At 46.7% G+C, this 21,304-nt stretch overlaps 1 protein-coding gene across 1 annotated transcript; it reads left to right on the forward strand.

Annotated features, from left to right (window-relative positions):
- The first annotated feature begins 2,046 nt into the window (after positions 1-2,046).
- LOC135908944 (putative nuclease HARBI1) lies at positions 2,047-4,688 on the forward strand. Its single transcript, XM_065440811.1, has 3 exons — positions 2,047-2,543; positions 2,987-3,545; positions 3,904-4,688. Exons 1-3 carry the CDS (start codon positions 2,216-2,218, stop codon positions 4,259-4,261), a joined length of 1,245 nt encoding a protein of 414 aa, XP_065296883.1. The 5' UTR covers positions 2,047-2,215; the 3' UTR covers positions 4,262-4,688.
- The last annotated feature ends 16,616 nt before the right edge of the window (positions 4,689-21,304 follow it).

Below are 21,304 nucleotides of genomic sequence, written 5' to 3' on the forward strand. Positions count from 1 at the left end.
GAGTACTCTCTCAAGATCAACTAATAACATTGAGTGCTTCACTTCACTCACTTCACAACTTCACTCTCTCTCTCCCAACATACACACGCACTTTTTGTTTTTCAAGACACGATTATTTCAGCAATAGGAGTCGGTGGTAAAACGTGTGATCGCTGATCGTCTCAGCTTTCGAAAAAGAAACGAGAAAGAGAGAAAGCAAAAAAGAAGAAGAGAAGGAAGGGTATTAACCAGAATAATATATGGGTGGCTGTTGTGCTCTATGGGAAGCGAAAACAGGAATAGAAAGAATAGAGAGAGAGGAAGGCGGTGAATGTTTACACGTGCGCGGTCACCACCACGCCAGTGAAGTGCGCTGCCGCCAAAACACACACACGCACACACACACACACACACACACACACACACACACACACACACACACACACACACACACACACACACACACACACACACACACACGCACACACACACGCACACGCACACACGCACACACACGCACACACACACACATGCACGCACGCACACACACACGCACACGCACGCGTACACACACACAGGCACGCACGCACACAAAGGTGCCTTTATTCACCGCCTTCTGGACCGATCATCGCTGAGAATGGTGCTCCAGTAGTGTCTATATAGTGGAAAGTCATCTAGTCACCTCAATGCATCGGAAATTGATTGTCTTTGTACGTCAGAATAAGAACAGTGGCACAATAATTTGTCCACGTGCTCCTCGCACCTGCAGACATCATGTACATCCCATGTAGGGCTGTCAGTCATTCCAATTAGTGCTGAATAAGCTCTCGTGAAAGCAACTCCCAACTATCTGGGCGGTGCTGCCTGGGCGGTGGTCCAATTTGCAGCGAGGCCTGTTCATTATGGTGCGCCTTATACGTGCGGTATCACATTTGACTAACAAACGTGCGTGCATGAAAGCGAAGCTGCCTCGTAGCGTCTGTCCCGAAGAGTGGAATCGGGACAGACGCTGCGAAGCGTGGCCTCTAAGCAGCCTTATCTGCGTCATCATTTCCAGTGATACCGCTATGGCCGGGTAACCATTGAAAATAAATCTCGTTGCTTGCAAAGTAATGCCGGCACTGCAGTGCCGTAAGTCACGTCTGATGTGTTCGTGATTATATTTGAGTTGCAATGATGTGACAGGTGTGCGTCTTCTATTCAGCAGGAAGTATGGTCTATCCCTACTGATATGCCTCTGTTAACCTGAAAAAAAAAAATTAAGTTCTTCACAGAATTACAGCGAAGGCCTCGCTCGCATATTCGCTGTAAAGGCTACCCATATTCGCAGTAAAGATGCCCTTATAGACGTCATTGTGAAGAACATGCGAATAGCCTCGTGAATCCTTTCTACACTCTAAGAAGAAAAGGAGTAAATGGGGTATTGAGGTTACTCCTTTAGGGGAGCAACTGATCTGCCTCAACCATTCCTCCCTTTAGGGGGTAAGTGCGAGGGGATGAACTGTTACTCTCCATGCCGCTACTCCTCCGAGGACTAACAGTTGCTCTTTTCCAATGCTCCTCAAGGAAGTAACGGTCATTATTTCCGATGCTCCGCAAAGGTGGAATTAATGAAATTAGGCATTTATACCCTAATAAAAAAGGTTACTGAGCTGAAAAAAAAAAGGTGCCCGAACGTAGGATTTGAACTCACGTCCTCGCGCTCCCATGTTAGCTACTCTAACCACTGTACCACGGCAGATTTTTTTTTCTTTATTGCACGGCAGATTGGTTGAGGGGGCAGGAAATTGAGAAAGGTTAAGCATCGCAACGCAGGTGCGGCAATGTATAAGCGACTAGGTATTTTGTGTATGCTGTGCGGCGAGAGTGTAACGTTGAGTGTACTTGCAACCTAAGCGAGTGCGCAATCTGCCCGAGTATTCTTAAGGTGCTTTAAACTGAGGCACTACACGATGTAAACGTGTAGCCAGCTCAAACGGGGCACCTAAGACGAGAGAGACGGACAATTGCTCTGTCGCTTATGGTGCATCCAGACGAAGGACCGAATCCGGATTTTAAGCGGACGCGGACGACTATGCCACGGACCGTCCGGATGCAAGCGCATCCACACGGCGGACGAGGCCCTCTCAGACGACAGCGCCACAGAGCCGGATTACTCTCGACCGCAGCCTCTGCGCTGGCTAGCAGCAGTCTGGTCTGAGAGTTTCTTCCGCGTATTGTGAGAGTATTCGACAAAATGGAGGCCGGCAGAAAGCGACGTTTGGCCGCGATGGCTGTTGTTGTGTCAGAAATTGACGAGGACTTTGATTTGCTTCCACGAAAACGGCGTTGTTGGCGGAAAGACTGGATAGGAAGGAAAGAATTGGGGATCCAGAACCTGCTCTACGAAGAGCTCCTGAAGACTGACCTCGACGAATACCGGAGGCTACTTCGTGTTAGCAGAGAGCAGTTTCTGCAACTGCTGTCACGCGTGGGGCCCCGCATACGAAGGGAGGATACCGTTATGCGCCGTTCTATATCGGCGGAAACACGGCTGCAGGTGACACTGCGGTACCTTGCTTCAGGTAAGTGTCACACATTTCCAAGTTATTACGGAGAGCGCCGTGGTAAATGTATACCGGTTGAAAAGTGAGCTTGGTGCTGATCGAAGGCCGCTTCGCTACACAAGTGTGTTCAAGCGCGCTCATGTGGTAGCGTACGAGCTCAATCGCACCCGAAATATCCAATGCAGATCCAGAGGGTTCGCGTGGAAGGGGTATCACGAGTAAACACAAGTTTTGTACGGCCGTGCTGTCCGCACCAACTTTTTGCATAAACATGCATGAGATAATATTGATCTGTTTACACTCAACTACACCAGCGAGCGCGATTGCTTTTCGCTGATACTGTATTCATTTACTGCTCTGAAACAGCCAGATATCAGATGTATTTGTTGTACACTTCCTACTTTTTTTGTGGTGTGCTCGCGAGCAGTTCACTGAGATTTCTTTTTTTTTTTGAATTACAGGAGAGAGTCACTATTCCCTGAGCCGACAGTTTAGGCTCGGTCATTCAAGTGTGAATGACATTATACATGAAACATGTACTGCCATTTACGAGGAACTGGGAAGCAACTTTATAAGAACACCCCGCACAGAGGAGGAATGGAAATACGTGATGGAAGGCTTTGATAACAAGTGGAACTTCCCGAACTGCATTGGGGCCATGGATGGCAAGCACGTACTCATAAAGAAGCCACCAAATTCGGGAACTATTTACAGGAACTACAAGAAAAGCTTCAGTATAATTCTCTTCGCTGTCGTTGACGCAAATTACCGGTTTTTGTACACTGATGTCGGTGCACCAGGCTCAGAAGGAGACGCTGCGGTCTGGCAAACGACACCCCTACAGAGAGACGTAGGAAACAGAAGTGCAGGCCTGCCAGAACTTGTGAAGGTGTCCAGCTCACCTGATGTGCTCTTTCCACCTGTGTTCGTTGCAGACGACGCATTTCCTATGGGACGGAATTTAATGAAACCTTTTGGGGGCACAAATCTGACAGAAGATAAGAAGATCTTTAATTACAGGTAAGATGCATATTGCACATAACGCAGCAGATATCACATGAAAGCTTGAACTTTAACAATGCATTTTCGCATCTACTAAAGTCTCCAAAGTTGATTAGTTCATACTGCGCATGCTACATTCTGCATTGGGATGTGCCAATGTTGGCATAAAGCAACTCCACTGTTTCATTTCATTACATGCAAGCGCTTACGATGTAAGCAACTTATTATTGTCTAAATTAGTGACTACTAATAATCAGTGAAGGCTTAATTTCTGGAGTCGTTGGTTGGGCTTTGTGTTAGGCAGGTGGTGTAGCATATTTACTATTCCTCTGCCATGCAATTCATGATCTGGATTAACATCTCCTTTACTTTTCAGGCTGTCAAGGGCTCGCCGTGTCGTCGAAAACGCTTTTGGGATACTGGCAAACCGCTTCGGGTGTTTCCACACAGTCATCAATGCATCTCCAGAGAGGGTGACTGCCATCGTGAATGCGGCATGTGTGCTGCACAATTTTTTAGGCAACGATGTCATCAGCGTGCCAGACTTAAAAGTCGAACCAAACCCTGCTGGGTCACTCCTGTCCGGCCAAGCAGCGTCGCGTGGTAGAATTGGTGCTGTTGGTGCTGCAGTGCGTGATAAGCTGTGTTCGTTCTTCAATGACACGGGCGCCGTGCCATGGCAGCGGCAGTTTGCCCACTTGGATGTGAGCATCTACAGAAAACCTCGAAATTGAATACAGATGTCAACACTGAAATGGAATGAACATTTTATTTTTTCTGCGTGTTATTAAGCTTCCATGTGCCTTTGCATCACCTGCAGCATTTCCACTTGGCATGACAGCTGCCTTGTTTTCGGTATCGCCCGCATAGTCGCAGCGACAAGCTTCCCGAAATGCTCACACGCATCGTCAGTGATCGCAGGTTGTGTTGGCTGCATGTTTACGGCTATTTTTTCGAGGACCTTTTGCCGCTGCGACCACATGTCTTCGCGCGGATTACAATTCCGCCGTCTTTTTCTGGTCGGTGCTGCACTTAAGGATGTACTTGGTGCTGCGGAGAGGTCGGTGTGCGGTTCAATCTCTCTCTCCGTGGTGCAGCCTTCACCGAGGACAGCGTCATCAGCTGTGGCAGCCTCATCCACCGAGGCAGCCTCGTCCACTGCGGCCGCGCCTGGTGTCTTATCAGCGTCCTGTGACACAGGAGGCTGCAACAAAGGGGTTCTGAATCAAATAAATCGTAAAAGAACGAAATTTCTTGCCTGCAGCAGAAACAAAGTAACAACGTTTTACTTCAATTACATTAACGCTTGGGAGGACCAAATTCGCTCTGATAACGCGTTATATTGGAGGCATCCGAATACGGCTACAAAACGTGCAGAACATTATTGAACACAACTGAATGTCCCTTCTGGGTACAAGATGCATCTTGAAATAAAATTTAATATTTCAAGAGATTAGTAACCGGTTGCCTTTTCAAACATACCATTTCTGGCTCAGCCACCTCTTGCAGAGCTTGGCCCATTACTGAGCGGCGTACTTTAACTTTCACCGCATCGAGAAATTTCAATGCCTTGAAAAATTTCCATCGGCCTGCGTAGACGTCGCTGGCGGGTTGGCCGCTCTTAGTGTCCTCCATTTTTTTTCGCTCCAACCGGTATGTTCTTCTCTTATTGTCGAAGAACCTCTTCAGCGCCTCTGCGAGAAATTCGGGTAATCAGTAACACTCACGTAGCAGCATGCATAAGTCACGGAGAGCAGTATTCGAAAAGCCTGACACTAGTGAAGATACCGTTCCAGGAGAGCAGACCTGGTCTCTACCGCGACCCCTACTGCTCCCCTGGGAAAATCAATGATGTTATATTAGAGGTAGAGGGCCGAAAAGCCCGAGAAAGGTACAATCCGGCATGACTAAATACGAGCGCCACAGGCGATAACGTCTGTCCGACGTACCTCTCCCTTAGAACGGCCTATAATAGACCAATAGCACCGCTGCAAAATAAGGCACCTGCATTGTTTACAATGTCAGTCACGCAAGATGCAACCTACTGTCTGATGTAATATCGCATCGCTTTTTCAGGCGCTGGAATATGTCAAAGCACTTACCGACACTGTACGGACCGTAGGTTGGCCAATTCTCCTTCATCTGTTCCACGATATGCTCCCAGATTGATTGTTTTTTTACCGTGTCCGCATAGTCTGCACGACTGAGGTCCCACAAAATGGGAAACTCTTCCACCATGTGGATGAAATAAAAGGCGGCGTCATCGCACAAGTTCATTGTTCAACGACACCAGGAGCTGCGAACCACTCAAACCAGGCGCCAGCAAATGGACTGTTTACTGCAATGCGGCTGTCCTCGAGCAGGAGAGAAGTGTACTGGTTGCCAGACACTTTTCTCCTGGCCCGTTAAAGCTGCAGCTTTACCCCGCCAGAATCTGGATGTGAAAAACGGTTTGGCGTTATCCGTCCGCGCGGCTCACGGAAGAGGCGCGGACGAAGCACATCGCTGATGTGAGGTCACGTGACGCGCCGTCCGGCCCTGCACATCCGGATTCGGTCCTTCGTCTGGATGCACCATAAATAGCGTGCCCGTTTGAGCTACACATCGCTTCAGTTAAGTTCGTAATCTCCTTGGAACGGAAGGAACTCAGGTACTATTGACCAGCAAAATCTGGCAGTCTATCAATGACTTGCGCGTTTAATGTGTATGGCTCACTTATGGGGTGCGCACGAAGGGCACGGCTCTTTACATTCCAGCTTTAAATTTTACGCAATTTTCTCAAGAAGAGGCTAAGTGCTGCTTTGCATGTAGTTCAATAGACAGCGCACGAACTTCGAACTATTCACGATTTATAGACAATACAGTTTTTGCCGCATCACTGCACGACGCGGACGAAAACAGCGGAGCACATGGGGAGTAACTGTTGCCGTTCGTCCTCCCGTTGCTCTCTTTCCGACCAGGGACTAAACACTTACTCTCCAAAATTTGCACACGGCACGCACATCCATGCAGTTACTCCCTTGAGGGACGAAAGCGCCCTTTTTGGGACTAACTGCGCAGTAACTCCCGTTTTCCCCGGAATTATTCTTAGAGTGTATGAATACCTAACGGTATGCTAAACGTTTGGCTGCAGTATAAATGTTTACAAATACAGCACCGATGACACGAGGACGTTGTTTCGATTCTCGACGTAAATTCTCCAACGAGCTTAACGTTCACGTGCAAATTTATTGATGCATGCAGAATTGTAGGACGCTAAATTGGTTTTGTGCTGGCAGCTAGTCCAGTAATTGGTTACTATAGATCAGTAATTGGGCACCACGCCAATAACTGGGAACTTGGGGGCACACAAAGGAAAGCTTCGCTTCTAATGAAAGTTGCAGCAGGTTGTTTATTTTCATTTCGTAATGAAAGAAGAACAAAGGAAATTTCTGCTAACCACATCATAACTGTCTAACTTAAACTGCTCACACCTGAACAGCGGCTAGCACAAGACGCTGGGAATATAGGGGTAAAGGACAGAGAAAAAGAAACATAGCTTGTAGACTATGACTGTACGAAAAAAAAGCTAATATTACATGAAAAGAGACGTATTTGGTATGGGCCCGTTGTTTCTTCCTATGTCACGTTCTAGCGCTGTTCGTTTCTTCATTTTCTTTCACACAGTAGCCGAGAGCGTAGTTTTCACGCAAACATATTTAATATCGCTTTGAAAGTATTACTTGTGGTTTGTTCAAGCCTTTATTATCTCATTTTGCGGTCCCTAGATGCTTTAATAGCGGAACCACAATCTTTTTACGAAAGAATAACGTATAACTATAAAACGCGTTAATGAAAACGCTGCTGGTATAAACTTGAGCACAGTGTCTGAAAAAACTTGAATGCTTTTTTTTTCTATTTTTGTTAAGAAATTTTCAGCGGCTGCTTATAAACAAAAGATCGTGCTTGCTGTTTTTCTGCGTTGCGTATACGTTAAAAAAAAATCTTCTGCTTCAGACGCGCACCTTGTTCGGCCGCACAAGTTCCCGCATATCGCCTTTTTATTGAGCCTCACCCTTTATCGAATCAGCAAAAATAACAATCAATTTCACATACTAAGGATAACGTGGGCGTCGTTTACCTTCCCTCCCGCAATATTCCCTACACGCTTTTTCGCTCCTGGCAAGCCATTATGATGCGAAGTGGCTTTGAGCTATTTTGCTTCCTCGCAACCAAATCTGGTGGAAGTCATGTCGAAACCTGGCGGCCCGCGACGCTCCTCTAATCTGAACACGCCAGCCAACGTTGTTGTGTAAGCTTTTCACGGGCGAAGGTTATGGGCGACGAGGGCTCATTTGTACCTTAACCCCGACAGGCGCTTCCCTTGCAGTTCACTGAAGTTTACCTTGCGCTTTTTTATTCAAAGTTCTTAGAGCAGCGACCTTACGGCGTCGGCCCAAGTGCGGGGACGTTAAGGCGCATCTAAATCTCATCGCGGCATCGTTTTCTTTCTTTTCTCGGTCATTTTACTGCATTTGGGGACCTCCGTCACCTAACGTTGCCAGCTTTGCCTCAGCAGCCAAAAGTAGATGGGAAGAGGCTGCAATGACAAAGTGTGCAATAACAAAGAATTAAATGGAAACACAGGCAACCTCGGGCGTTAAGCAGGCACGCGCATCCCATCCCGGCGCAAAGCTCATCGCGCGGGGCTTTTAGCCTTCCCCCCGCAGCCAATGAGATTGCGCCGAACCCCGCTTTTTGCACACACCCCTCCCTCCCCCACCCACCCCCCTTGACTGCCACCGCCGACCCTGCCGCGTGTCGTTGAATCGTCCGGGGTTGACCGATTCGTAGTCATTTTTCTTTGGTTTTTTTCTCTCGATGTTTGCGTCTCGGTTTGATCGACGAGGGAGCTTTTTCTGCGTCTCGTATATCGGGAGTTTGTGAATCAAGCACTTTTTCATTGTTCCACGCAGGCTTTTCGCTCTGGACTTCAGTTCACAACCATCGCGTCGGCGGGAATCCATGCTGCCAGTAGGTGGGGCAGTATTTGGGATTTGTGGCTTGAGATGGCAACGCAGGACAATACAGAACGATGTGCTACGCTATTTATGCAGTCCCTTCCCGATGACGCTGTACTGAATGTCTGAAGCACAAGTGTTGTGCAGTCAAGCCTGCTGCTGCGACACTGCACGAAAGTCGATATCTACGCTAGGCCTGTAGAAGAAGCTTGTAAAACAAATAATAAATGTTTTGTTTTGTAAGTGCATTTTCTTGTGTGAGCAGAATCAAAATTCACCAGTGAACTTAGAATTTGATTTTCTGACAGGTTATTTAGTAAAACCCATTTCTTCATGAGCTCTAGCCAATCACTTGAATTTTCTGGCCTCCTTGTGGGGACCGTTTCGTAAAAACAAATAAATCAATGAAATTTATATACTACTGCTTTGCCAGTAAAGCATGTGCCACTGCATTACTAGTGAATAAAAAGGGAATGTGTCATTGAATACGCAGGCAAGACTGAGCACGAACTTCAACAACACAATAAATGTAGTCCGATAACACTTGCAATGTTTTGTGTAACTGAATGCTATATTGATTAAATACATATGCAGCCACTGGCAGGTGGTTGCATGTGCGCTGTCTTCCCATCCGCCTAGTGCTAGAGGTCGCGCAATCTCAAGTTTTTCAGGCTTGGTCAAGCGAGAGACAGCCCGAAGAATTAGCTCACCGCTGCATGCCGGCGCTCTCCATCACGCCAGCGTCGCGTCGGTGAACCTTAGTAGTCTTCGAGTGAGGTCTGTTCATATATTCCCGTGCGCACGTGATACCGTGCTCGTTAATTTAGTTAGTAGGCGAATGTTTACTGCAATTCATACGGCCGATAAAATTACGAACCATAATTCGTGTAGTTGCATAACCTTTTGCTATCGCTATCAATGTTCCGCCTTTTGGACGAAACTGCAACGTTTCTTGGTTAGTGCACGCGTACAAAAGTGCACTAGCAAAATACAGTGGCGCATTTCGAAATTCATGTGAAACGAAGCTTTAGCGAAGCGGTGAACCGATCTTGTGCAACTAAATACGATCCGTGCTATTTATTACATTTGTTTTCATCCTACGCAACGCGTCATCTCACGCAATGTCTGTATACACTTGGCCCACATCACAAATTTGGGCCAAGATGCAAACACCAATGAGAACTTCTCTTTAAACAAAAAACAAAAAATAAAGGCTCAGTGTGGCTGCGTGAGACACCGCTTTGTCAATGACTGTCACCTGCAAGAGCCACGCGGCCCATCATGGCACCAGGCCTGATGAATGAGGACCATGCGGCGTCACGCGTTCCCGCCCCGAGTTCACCACGAGCGATGATTGCGAGAAACGCAAAGAATATTCAGCAAGGCAAACTCACGAGCATGCAGTAACAAACAACAAGTTTAACTGAAAAGAAAAAGAAAAGCAAAGAGCTGAATAAAATAGTATACAGAAAGCAGTAACATCCCGATGCGAGGCACCAGCCTCTTTGGCGTCAACGGCCTCCGGCACTTGGCTTTCACCGCTCGTCTTTGCCTTCATGATCCCAGCCAAGCATCCCACTGCTCTCACGGTAACGCCGATTCCTCTTGAGCTTCTCACCCCTGTGGAAGGGAGAGATTTCCTCCTGTCTTGTATTTTCGCCTCCCCCGTCTGGGCTTGGGGTGCCGTGGTTCTACGAACTGAAGGATGCGTTTTTGTTATCTTGCTTTGATGGCCAACTGTCCTCCGCATCTTCCATTACGAACAAATCTGCGTTTGGCATCTCCCCCCATCCAGCCCACCGCGATCTCCCTGTCCCATTATGGGGTGGTAATATTTTTGGTGTCATTTATTATTATTTTTTATTGCGCATCACTTCTTGCAGTGGCAAAAAAAAAACGTTTTTCTTGATTTTCTTTTCCTCTCCCACCCACATATATTGTAGAATCAAGGCAATATACAAAAATAGCCGCTTATCATTGCTTTTGCTAAGGTCGTCATCGTTCTCATATTATCTTAATGATCATTTATTTCAGCTTGTCACTGTGCCATATCTAGTTGAGCTTTTCTTTGTGGGCGTTTGCTCTGTATATATGTGTACCCCCCGTGCAAAACAGGGTAAGTGCTTAGCAGGCACATACGCTTTCTATGCGCGCGTGGGGAAACAGATCAAAAGAGCGAATGAGAAGGAGAAAAGAGTCAGTGCCAACATGAAAACGAACACGGAAAGAAAGCACAAGGCCGCAATAGCGGGAAAGGGAAGCCAGCTTTGTCGAGATCGTCAGCGCAAGTATGCGAGGCTGGCACTGTCTGACAAGGAGAATCGTCGCATCCTTTTTTGTCTTGTACTTTTCCGGCCGTCTCCTCTTTCCAATTTCGTGGTTCCTTTTTGTTCCCCGTACTTTGTTGACTGCGACCGCTCTTGTTTTGCATGCGCCGCGCGTGCGTGCGCAGAAGGCGCCGCCCGCGGAGGCAGTTCCGCGTGTTCAGCGAGCATCCTCCTCCGGTGTCGGACGCGTCGTTCGGAAACGAGGCGGCATAAAGCGGACCCTGCGAACGGCGGTGGGGAGCCCCCCCTCCCCCCCCCCCCCCCCCGAAAATATATATCACGAAGCAAAAGCTCGAGCGCGCGTATGGGTGCGTGCGGCGTCAGAAAGGGGAGACTCAGAGTGGACGTCCATCTTTGTTCATTGGCACTATGCGGAACAACGAGCCGTTCGCGCGCCTTCTTGTATGTGCGTGTGCTCGTGTGCGCATGTATGTATGCGTGCGCCTGTGTTTGTGCGAGTGTGCGTGCGTCCGTGTAAGCGTACATGTGCGTGCTCCGTGTGTATGCATGTGCCTGCGTGTATGAGTGCGTGCGCGTTCGCGCGAGAGGAAGGAATTCAGTGGCGGAAAAGCAAGCGCGGCAGGTAAGCTGCACAGCGAAAGCTCTATCGCTACCGTTCACCAGCTACGTGTAATCTTTACACTAATAAGGAAAGGAAAAGCTTAGAACTTCTTATTTGAAATGAGGAAGAAACGGAAGAGAGGAAGAATGAACACTTCGACAACTTTTCAGAACAGAAAGAACGGGGAAGTAGCAGGTAAATAAACCTGTTTCAACTTCCTATGGTCAAAACGTGCACGCGTCTAACTGTCCGCGCTCCGCGATTTCTCAAACAATACAGGACACAAGAGCAGCAGTCAACAGTTTGTCTTTAGGTTACTTTAGTTACTTTTGCTTGATGGTCGTCATGCACTTAAAGCAAGAGATACCCGAACCAATGAGCACGTGTTGCTCTTTATTTATGCAAAGAAAAATATCGTTTCGGCGTAAACAAAGACGCGTTTTGACCTACATATGAACGCACGTGGCTTCAGTTCTTCGCATGCTGAAAAAAAGAAAGCGTGCGTGGCGTGAATAAACAGTCTAATGTGGTTTTTACGCGCTCTGTTGAAATTGTGGGAATGCGTCTGTGTGTCTGTGTGTCTGTGTGCGAATGTTACGCGCTTGCAGGCTTATTTGGCAGTGAAGGCAGCAACGAGGCCGGCTCGCCTGACGTGCACTGCCTATTTCACAGGTGCCCGTGCGAAGTGATATGCTGAGGCAAGGAAGGAGCTTTGTCAAAACCCGCTCTTCACCGTGTGACTGTGTTGGGCGAGACGAAGAGTACAAGCGCTGATGTCAGCAGCTGCAAGTTGGAATCACGTGGATCCCTTACGTCACCGTGAATTCTTCGCTGGGCTGATAAAAAGGACCTGCGGAACCTTCCCTCGTCTTTTGGCAGTGGAGGCAGCGACGAGGCCTGCTCGTCTGACGTATATTGCCTATTTCATAGGTTTGACACATACCCCTTTCCATATTTTTTTTTGCTGCCTCTACTGTCAACTGCCAATTGTAGTATGTCATTGTTCTGGGGGGAGCAATCTTGTTTCAGTATTGTGCTTCAATTTCTGTTTGGCCATGCTGCTTTTTAGCCATGGGAGACAACGCTGCTGAACTAGAACGTGAACTAGGTAACGTTAAGCGAGACCTTCGCAAAGAAATTATTGACCTCAGACAAAGCGTAAAGTTGATAAGCAAACAGTATGAGGGCATGCAGTCTGAATACGAAAGTGTAAAAGCTGAAAATGCTGCACTCTGAGCAGCGCAAGCCCCGTTACTCGAGGAAATTCAAGCACTGAAAGAACAAGTGCGTGAAAAGGAGTCAAGGATAACAGCGCAGGATCAATACTCGCGCAACAAAAACATAGAAGTGAAGGGAATTCCATGCATTGAAAAGGAAAATCTCGGGGATGTACTAGGAAAGCTTCGCAATGCGCTGGGTGTGACGATAACCGAGAACGATATTGAAGCCTGTCCCCGTGTTCCATTGCGGAACACGGAAAGGGCCAAAAACATTGTTGTAGCTTTTGCCCGTCGGACAAAACGCGATGAAGTCATCGCAAAGGCACGCAGGACAAGGCTGACAACCCAAGACATCAGTTTAACGATATTAAGTCAGTGTTTGTAAACGAACATTTGTGTCCCCAACTAAAGAAACTTCTTGGCATGACTGTTGCTAGGAGGAAAGCAATCAAGTGGAGCTTTGTTTGGGTGAAGAACGGAGAGCTGTTCGCGAGGAAAACGCAGGCCTCTAACATTATCCATATATCGAGCGAGGAGAACCTCGGGAAGATCTGCTATAGGAGGGATGCGTGGCCCGCGCGTTTAGCTTATACTTCGTTTGAATATGTATCTACCACATACCATTGCGATTCCTAGAGATAGTGTCCACATTGCTTTTATTGCGTTTTAATGCCCAATCGGCAAGAAAGAAGCAAGACCAAATAATTACTGTCCTAAATGAATTTACTTTTTCTTTTGACGTTAACATGATAAGCGAGACATGGTACACGTCTGAATATGACGTCTTGCACTTACCTAGGTATCATAGCTTTTTCCTTAATCGATAACATCGTCATGGCGGGGCGTACTGCAGATTGTATCAGAGCGGCTTTCGTGCAGGTTTCTCAAGGATTACTCAAAGATTACGCTAGATTATGAAGTGGTAACACTGAAACATACATCCAGTATTTTCGTATCTATATACCCCCCGCCCCCCGAAGGCAATAATGAAAGCTTCCTTGCCTTCTTAGAAGAACTACTTGAATATGCTTGTCAGAATAAACTAGCCCTTAGCCTAGGCCGTGACTGCAACATTAATCTGCTACAGTCTCATGCGGCTACACGTGATCTCCTATTGTTGCTCGATTTCTATTCTTGTTCGAACGTAGTAATCACGCCCACTCGCATCACAGACGTCTCGGAAAGTTTAATTTATGTATTTATTACAATTAATTTCATTAACAATGTAAAAGCCGGAGTCGGTGTAGCAGACGTAGAGGACCATTTACCTGTTTATATGTTCTCAAAACAAAATGAAGCATTTGGTGCCAGGGCTCGTTCAAACACGTTTTTTTATTCAAGGAATAAATGGAAAGACAGCAAATTTCCGTAATAGGTGGCAGCCAACAAGTTGGAAGCTAGGTACTTCAATGCACAAACGCCAATGAATCGTACGATGCTTTTATGCGGTACTAAAGGAAACATACAACAATTCCTTTAAATGCAAAAATGTACGCAAGTACGAAAACCTACGCAAACCATGGCTCACAAATGAATGTCTGAGGTTGATCAAAAAAAAATTTTAAATGTAGCATCTCTTTGTGCGCGCAAGGAGCCATGATGATCTTTACACTTTTAGGACGTACCGAAATTTTGTAACTAAATTGCTACGGGACGGAAAAAACAATTATTTTGAAAAGCTATTTAATCAAGCAGATATACGAATCGACATTGCGTGGCAAGCCGCAAATATGCTCCTAAATCGCTATGCTCCTAAATCGCTATACAAAAAACACCCAAGCACGCGATATTGATGGACTTTAAATAAAGCCGATTAAATATGTTATCGACACCATCCCCCCACAGCTCACCCACATATACAATGTTTGTCTGTCTACTGGAGTATTTCTGTTTGGCATGCAGTGTGAAAACGTTACTGTGTTGTTTAAATCATGTAACACAAACAGCCTTTCCAATTATCGGCCTGTGTCAGTACTTCCAATAATATCAAAAGGTCTCTAGAAAATCATCTGTAAGAGGGTGGTGTCGTTTTGTGAGAAAAATTCTCTGGTAACTGAGCACCAATTCGGCTTTCGTCGAGGCATGTCAACAGAAATGGCCCTGCTAATGCAAAAAGATCTCATATTGAGAGAGTTCGAGGCAAGGAAAGTAACAGTCGGTGTTTTGGCGGATTCCTCCAAAGCATTCGATAAGATTAGTCATATCACGTTGTTCATGAAATTAGAGCATCACGGCTCTCGCGGTTTGCCTCTTGAGCTTCTTAAGTCCTACTTAAACAAACGAAAACAATGTGTCAGTATTGGAAATGATCGCTCAGGTCTATTAAACATACACGCTGGGCCACAATTGTGGCCACATGGCCACAATTAGCACATTACCGGGGTTGTTGGAGAAGTATGGCAGAGGCCTTTGCCCTGCAGTGGGCGTCACCAGGCTGATGATGATGGTGATGATGATATTTATTTATTTACGCTTCCATGCGTACATGCGTCTGTGGATTAATACATGTAAACTCCGTGCCCTAAGCTAACCCATCTGTCTCCGGGAGTCTTGATCGCCTTTCATTTCGCTCCTACTGGCAAAGCGGATGTTATTGTTTGATTTTTGGAAATATATTTGTTAGGGGTACAAATAAACAAAAGCACTTTCAGCCCGATTCGCATCCACAAGAAGGTGAAGTATAATTGAGTACATCTTTAAGAAGAAACAGCCTGGTTCAGCACTGGGCAGGGTCTGCGATACAGGCAATGTCAGACGCTAGAACGTTATAAGGTCTTCAAAAAAAGAAGGGGAGGGAGTGAATGAGGGGGGAAGGTGATCTTTTGTATGCCGCCAAAAATAGCCGCGCCAAAAAAGCTCTCTGCGTGAGGGGCCTTTATTCTATACCTCGTAAGCACGAAACAGAATTTAATGTGAATAACCTCCCGGCCTTTCCCCTTCTCTCTCTCTTTATTGTGAATAGCTGCCAACGGCTAGCTCTGTGTGTTCCCCGCTACTATGTGGGCTACACACCCCATGCATTTAACAACTGCTGGCTGTCAAGAAACATTCAAGACTCGGCCAAAACTCGAACGTCGTGACCTGTGGTCGGCCAAAGGTCTACGACTAAGCTACTTCGGTAGCGCTAAGTAGCAAGCGCTACTCATTCACATGCTGCTTTTTTGACATGCACCATGAAAGCAGCCATACCAACAAAAAAAAGGAAATTAAAAGGAAATCTCGAAAATTTGGTGATTCTTCCAGCTCTGACTTCATCTAATTTGACACAGCACACACCGCTCTCACAGCACACACCACCATTCTTTCAAGAGCAACTTCGTTGCTATATGTACACAGCACCATCTTCGTCCACTACAGTACTGCTTGCTGCAGCCTTCAATATACATGCACGAACGCAACCTATCTCAGAGCCAATATAGTGCCCAAAATAGCCCACAAATTATGAAGTGTGAATGCTGCGCAGTGGTTAGCGCCCGGCTACCAACTACATATTGCCGCAAGGACACGATTTCGATTTGCCGTGGCCTTGGTGAGCAAAGTCTAATTTCCCTACGCAATATAGCCAGGGTGAAGCTGAGGACCAGGAAGTGATGGCGACAATGCGATGACGGCATGGTGTCGATACCAATGTTTAGTGCTGCGATTCAACTCCGCATGGTGTCCTAACTCAAGAGGTTTGAAAAGAAATTTGCGTTCTTCTTTAAACCTGCTTGGTTCTAAACACGGGTTCTAACTACGTGCACGCGGGGATGACATGGCGTGACGCAAGGCAACCGCTGTTGGGCAGAAGAAACAGCGCTCTTGCAGCTACCAGGCGATTCACAACGCTGGCGGGAAGAGAATTGCCATCAATGGCATTGCTGCTGTCGCGCCTCGATGGTGCACGAGATGAGACCGAGAGGAAACCATCGGCCTTAGCCAGTGCTCAATGAAACGTCACATAACGTTAGCGTGACGACTACTCTCCTTTCTGCTTGGACCAATGCAAACACACAGCAACTCAGCAGGAACGCGGGTGCGCGTGCGTGCCACACGCTTGCTTGCATCGGAGGGCAGAACGCTGTCCTGGCTTGCGCGCTATTTTGTCGCGATGGTTTTAAGGCGAAAGCCTTATGTGCTCCGGAGCGGAAAATCCGGCGAACGTCTGGCGTTAACATCAGATGGCGAGAAAAGCCTGCTCTCCTCTGCCATGCGATCACCACCTCTACGCTAGGGAGTGGTTTCTCTTCGAATTCCTCTGTGTGGGTTGACAGCATGTGTCTTGCAGTGTCCGCTACCAGGTAGCAAGACAGACTGACGTTGCTCGGATGGTGGAGGGTATAAGAAGGCTAGGGACACGCCACGTGGAGAAACATCTTCCCTGTCCTTGCGTGCAAGAGCACGCACGCTGAACGTTTGTGCACTTTTTTTTCTTAGAGCGCTTCGCTCACCCGTAACGATGTATTAAATTTCTGTTAACAGTTTTACATCATCTCAACTTTCCTGCCGGACCCTCTCAGATGGTCAGCCTCGTTTGAGTTCTCAGCAGACGCTGTTGAAGGTCACCAAAACCCCCTCCCCGTAACAACTGGTGGGAGCCGTAACACTGTCAAATTTTTTTTTTCGCTGCTAATGTTTGTCGGCGCTTTTTGTGTCCGTGGTTGGTCACGTTCGACGCCGGGGTGGAGCGTCGCATGACACCCCACGAAGGCGAAAGGGACTGAACGGCATTAGCATCCGGAAAACACATCGCTATGTACCGCAACACAGCCCTGATTGGGCAGCGCGTGACGGTGCGGCCATGTACTACGGTTTGTCGTTTTTGCAGCCAGACGCACTCCTTGTCACAGCTACCATTTTATTTTATTTATTTTTTATCATCGATGTCACTGGCCATCCACACAACATCGCTATGATACTACGCTTCAATCAATCGGAAAATTCAATCAAAACCTTCTAACCTTCTGTGCGCCGGTCGCGCATGCGCCGTCAATAGCGGGACACCACGGTGGCGGCGACGGCGGATCTGACGGAGGAACGCGCCTCGGGCGGCCTGTATAATTGCTATCGCAATAGAACGAAGCCCAGTTTCAACCAACGTTTATACAGGGTGTTCCACGTAACTTGAGCCAAACGTTAAAAATATGCAATTGCCACGTAGCTGAACGTAACCAAGGTAATGTTGTTTGATGTCGCTTGGAGATACTTAGATAATTTCTTGCATTCCGCTTAATCACATCAGTCTCAATTAAGCAACGAACTTCTCAATTATTATAGTTATTTTAAAAGTGCCAATGATAAAAGTGTAGAACAACAGGAAAAACTCCCCATATGGCTTTCTGTTGCTCAGTACGTGCTACATAAAAGTCCTTTTCCGAGCGCGAAAGGCGCCCACGAATACACGCAAAACTGCGCTGCGACTGGCCGCTCGAGGCACATTGCGTGTATTCGCGGGCGTCTTTCACGCTCGTAAAAGCCCTTGCTCTACAAGTGCTCTACAAGTTTCTTATTGACACTCGTCATCTAATTATAATAACTGAGATATTGAATATTTAATTAAGCCTAATTATGTAACTATAGACGGAATGCAAATAACCTCCAAGCGACGGCAAACAACATTGTCTTGGTTCTGTCCAGCTGCGCAGCGTTTGTATATTTTTCAGGTTTGGTTCAAGTCACATGGAACACACTGTAGATACTTATAGATAAAAAAATACCTATAAACGTTTGTTTCAACTTTTTAACTATTGCAGCGTAATAATATGCAAGGGGCTATGGTGTTGTGCTGCTAAGCACGAGGTTGCGGGATCGAATTCCGGACACGGCGGCCGCATTTCGATGGGTGAGAAATGCGAAAGCACCCGTGTGCTTACCACGTGGTCCAAATTTTTGGAGTCCCCTACTACGGCATGCCTCATAATCAGAAAGTGGCATTGGCACATAAAACCCAAACAATTGTTACGATGCAACGGTTAGCCAAGGGGGAATGGCAGACTTGGAGCGTACTGGACGCACTGCAGATGTGAATGTGCAAATTGGAGTGGGAAAGAGATGAAGGGAGAGGCAAGGAGGTTAGCAGCAGGGAATTTCGTATGAATACCCTGTGCGACAAGACGGGCACAAAACAGTTTGTCTTTCAGGCAAGGTCGTGGCCCTTAGAAACCAGAGAAGAGCTTTGACAGCCAGACATCATCAATGACATCAATCTCATCAATGTCATCATCATTGACAACCATCAATGTCACAACCTTGAACCTACACCCAATTAATCAAAATGCCACTCAGCAACTACAGTGGAGGTTAAGACGGGTGGTCGCTAAACTCGCCAAGAACAGCCTTGAGTTCATCTGTGTGCGTGCAAAGGCGGTGACCCTTACAGATCGGACGCACTAAGGTTTCATCTTAGCAACACACCTTATCAATGCGCCTGTCAGGCGCGTCAGTGCAGAAAGGTATTAGCAGGGTCCATCAATCATATGGTCATGAACCTATCGACAAAGTTTCATACCGGGACAAAAAATTGCACACTGGTGTAAGTACAAATTGAAAAATCTGCAGGGCCAGATAGCCGGGCTGCACCATAATGCAAATCTTTCACGTGGAAAGGAGCCTATCCCACATTTACTTCAGCATTCTCCTAGAGTGAACAGGCAACCGGAACTTTTGGCAAAACTAACTTAACGAGCGATGTGCTTGTGTTTAAGTTAATCATGGCACCGTCTTATAATAGAAGTCGCACCCCTCCCCCCTAGTAGCCTTCCTTCAACAAGCTTCTTCAATCGGCTTTCTCTATTTGCACTTTGTCTTGTTAGTTGGATAAATCAGTTACATTTGGTTAGATAGTTCAGTTTATTAGTTAGTTATTAGTTGATTTGTCAGGAAGGTAATTATATTTATTTAGTATTTATTTAGTTTTAAAATTACGGGGTTTTACGTGCAAAAACCACAATCTCCGTATGAGGCATGCCGTACTGGAGGACTCCGGAAATTTTGGCCACCTGGGTTCTTTAACGCGCACGTAAATCTAAGTACACAGGTGTTTTCGCATTTCGCCTCCATCGAAATGCGGCCGCCGTGGCTGGGATTCGATTCCCCGACCTTGTGCTCTGCAGTCCAACACCATAGCCACTAAGCAACCACTTCGGGTAGATTACTTAGTTATTATAGTTACGCAGGCTATTAATGAATAGCTTTGTTATTTCAGTAAGATAACTTAGTTAATCAGTTGGGTAGCTTTGTTAGTTTCATTGGTTAATTAGTGTTGTTAGTAGTTACCTTAGTTGTTTAGTTAGTTTAGTTGTATTACATGTTATTATTATTTGAATAGTTTATTGGTTGAGCAGGTTTTGTTACTGTAGTTTGTTACGTTACTTATTGTTTAGGTAATGTAGTCGTTAGATTAGTTAGTAACTTAGCTTTGTTAGTTATCAGTTTGATAATCAGTTCATTGATTATTTATTTGTTTGTTTAGTTATTCAATTGGTTAGCTTTGTTAACTTGAAACGCAGATATTTTTTGCGCGTAGTTACGCAAAAGTGTGACGTGAATTTGCTCTGTAGTTGGTTTCTAACGATGGAGTAGTTCAAGTGCACAATTTGAATTATGAAATCTATTGAGAACTCAGTTGAGCCTGGAAATGAAATAAGGCTTTGTAGTAGTTTCAAAATTGTTCGCGCTTAAGTTTCTGAGCACTGTACAGAAATAGGGCGGTGATTTGCACGTCGTGTTGAGAAACATGCGGTCGACCCTTGCGCAATGGCGAGCGCACGCACAGAACCCCTGTAGCCCTCATTCGGCGCCTGCTCCAGTCCGCCTTTTACTTGCGCCAGCGCCCCGGTGCGTTCACTGCGGGCGCTATATGAAACACTCGCATAGCGTTAGGCGCAAGTTTCATGACCAGATGAAAAGTATTGAAGGACCGTGGTATTAGGCATTGACGAAACTTGCTAGCGGTATGCTCTGGGGCGGCAACTATACTTACGTTATGGAACGCTGCCTCATTTTGAAAGTTTTACAAAGACCCTGGCCATGTTCACTGAAAACTTCATCGGAGAACACTCCGTGCGGGAGCATGCGCTAGAGCAACCTTGCCTTGGCCTCGGGCTACTATCGAACTATCGACTAAGCATGAGGAACTTGCCTTATTTGACAATTGCACAAGAACGTGCGAGGTCTTTCCCACGAAGCGACATATTAAAGCCGAACTTGAATGAGGCTGAAAACTAGCAACGTATAGCCTCGGGGCTCCGCTTGGCGTGCTCTTACATCATTCTGCCGTCTTCGCGCCTTTCCACATTTCGTGACCCCAATTGTAGCAGCCGCTCTCTTCTGTTGCTGTTAGATGCCAATAGAAGGCCCGCATGGTGCCTGCCGCAGTGCAGTCATCTTTTCTTTCAGTCTATCCAAGTTTGATTGCCGCCAAACTGCCTCTGGCGTCACACGTCCCACCAGGGCGTTCCTCAAAGTGTGGGCGAATATAGGAGTCTCCGGCAGACATGGTGGCGATAAAACAAGGAGTGCGAAGACAGAGTGACAAAGAACGTCGGCAGAGTGGCCGCGATAAGCGGGAGGAGAAGTTGGTCATATGGCCCACAAGCGAGAAGCAAAGCGAGACGCGCAAAAAAGAAAGAAAGAAGCCCGCTGCGAGTTCGACAAGAGTAGCGAACGGTCTGTCGCTGACCGGGGCCGC

The sequence above is a fragment of the Dermacentor albipictus genome, chromosome 1 (genome assembly GCF_038994185.2).
Source record: "Dermacentor albipictus isolate Rhodes 1998 colony chromosome 1, USDA_Dalb.pri_finalv2, whole genome shotgun sequence".
In the NCBI taxonomy this organism is placed as follows: domain Eukaryota; kingdom Metazoa; phylum Arthropoda; class Arachnida; order Ixodida; family Ixodidae; genus Dermacentor; species Dermacentor albipictus.

Coding starts and splice junctions, on each gene's coding strand:
- LOC135908944 (XM_065440811.1), top strand. CDS start 2,216: ATGGAGGCCGGCAGAAAGCGACGTTTGGCCGCGATGGCTGTTGTTGTG. Junction 2,544..2,986: donor ACTGCGGTACCTTGCTTCAG/GTAAGTGTCACA, acceptor TTTGAATTACAG/GAGAGAGTCACTATTCCCTG. Junction 3,546..3,903: donor AAGAAGATCTTTAATTACAG/GTAAGATGCATA, acceptor TTTACTTTTCAG/GCTGTCAAGGGCTCGCCGTG.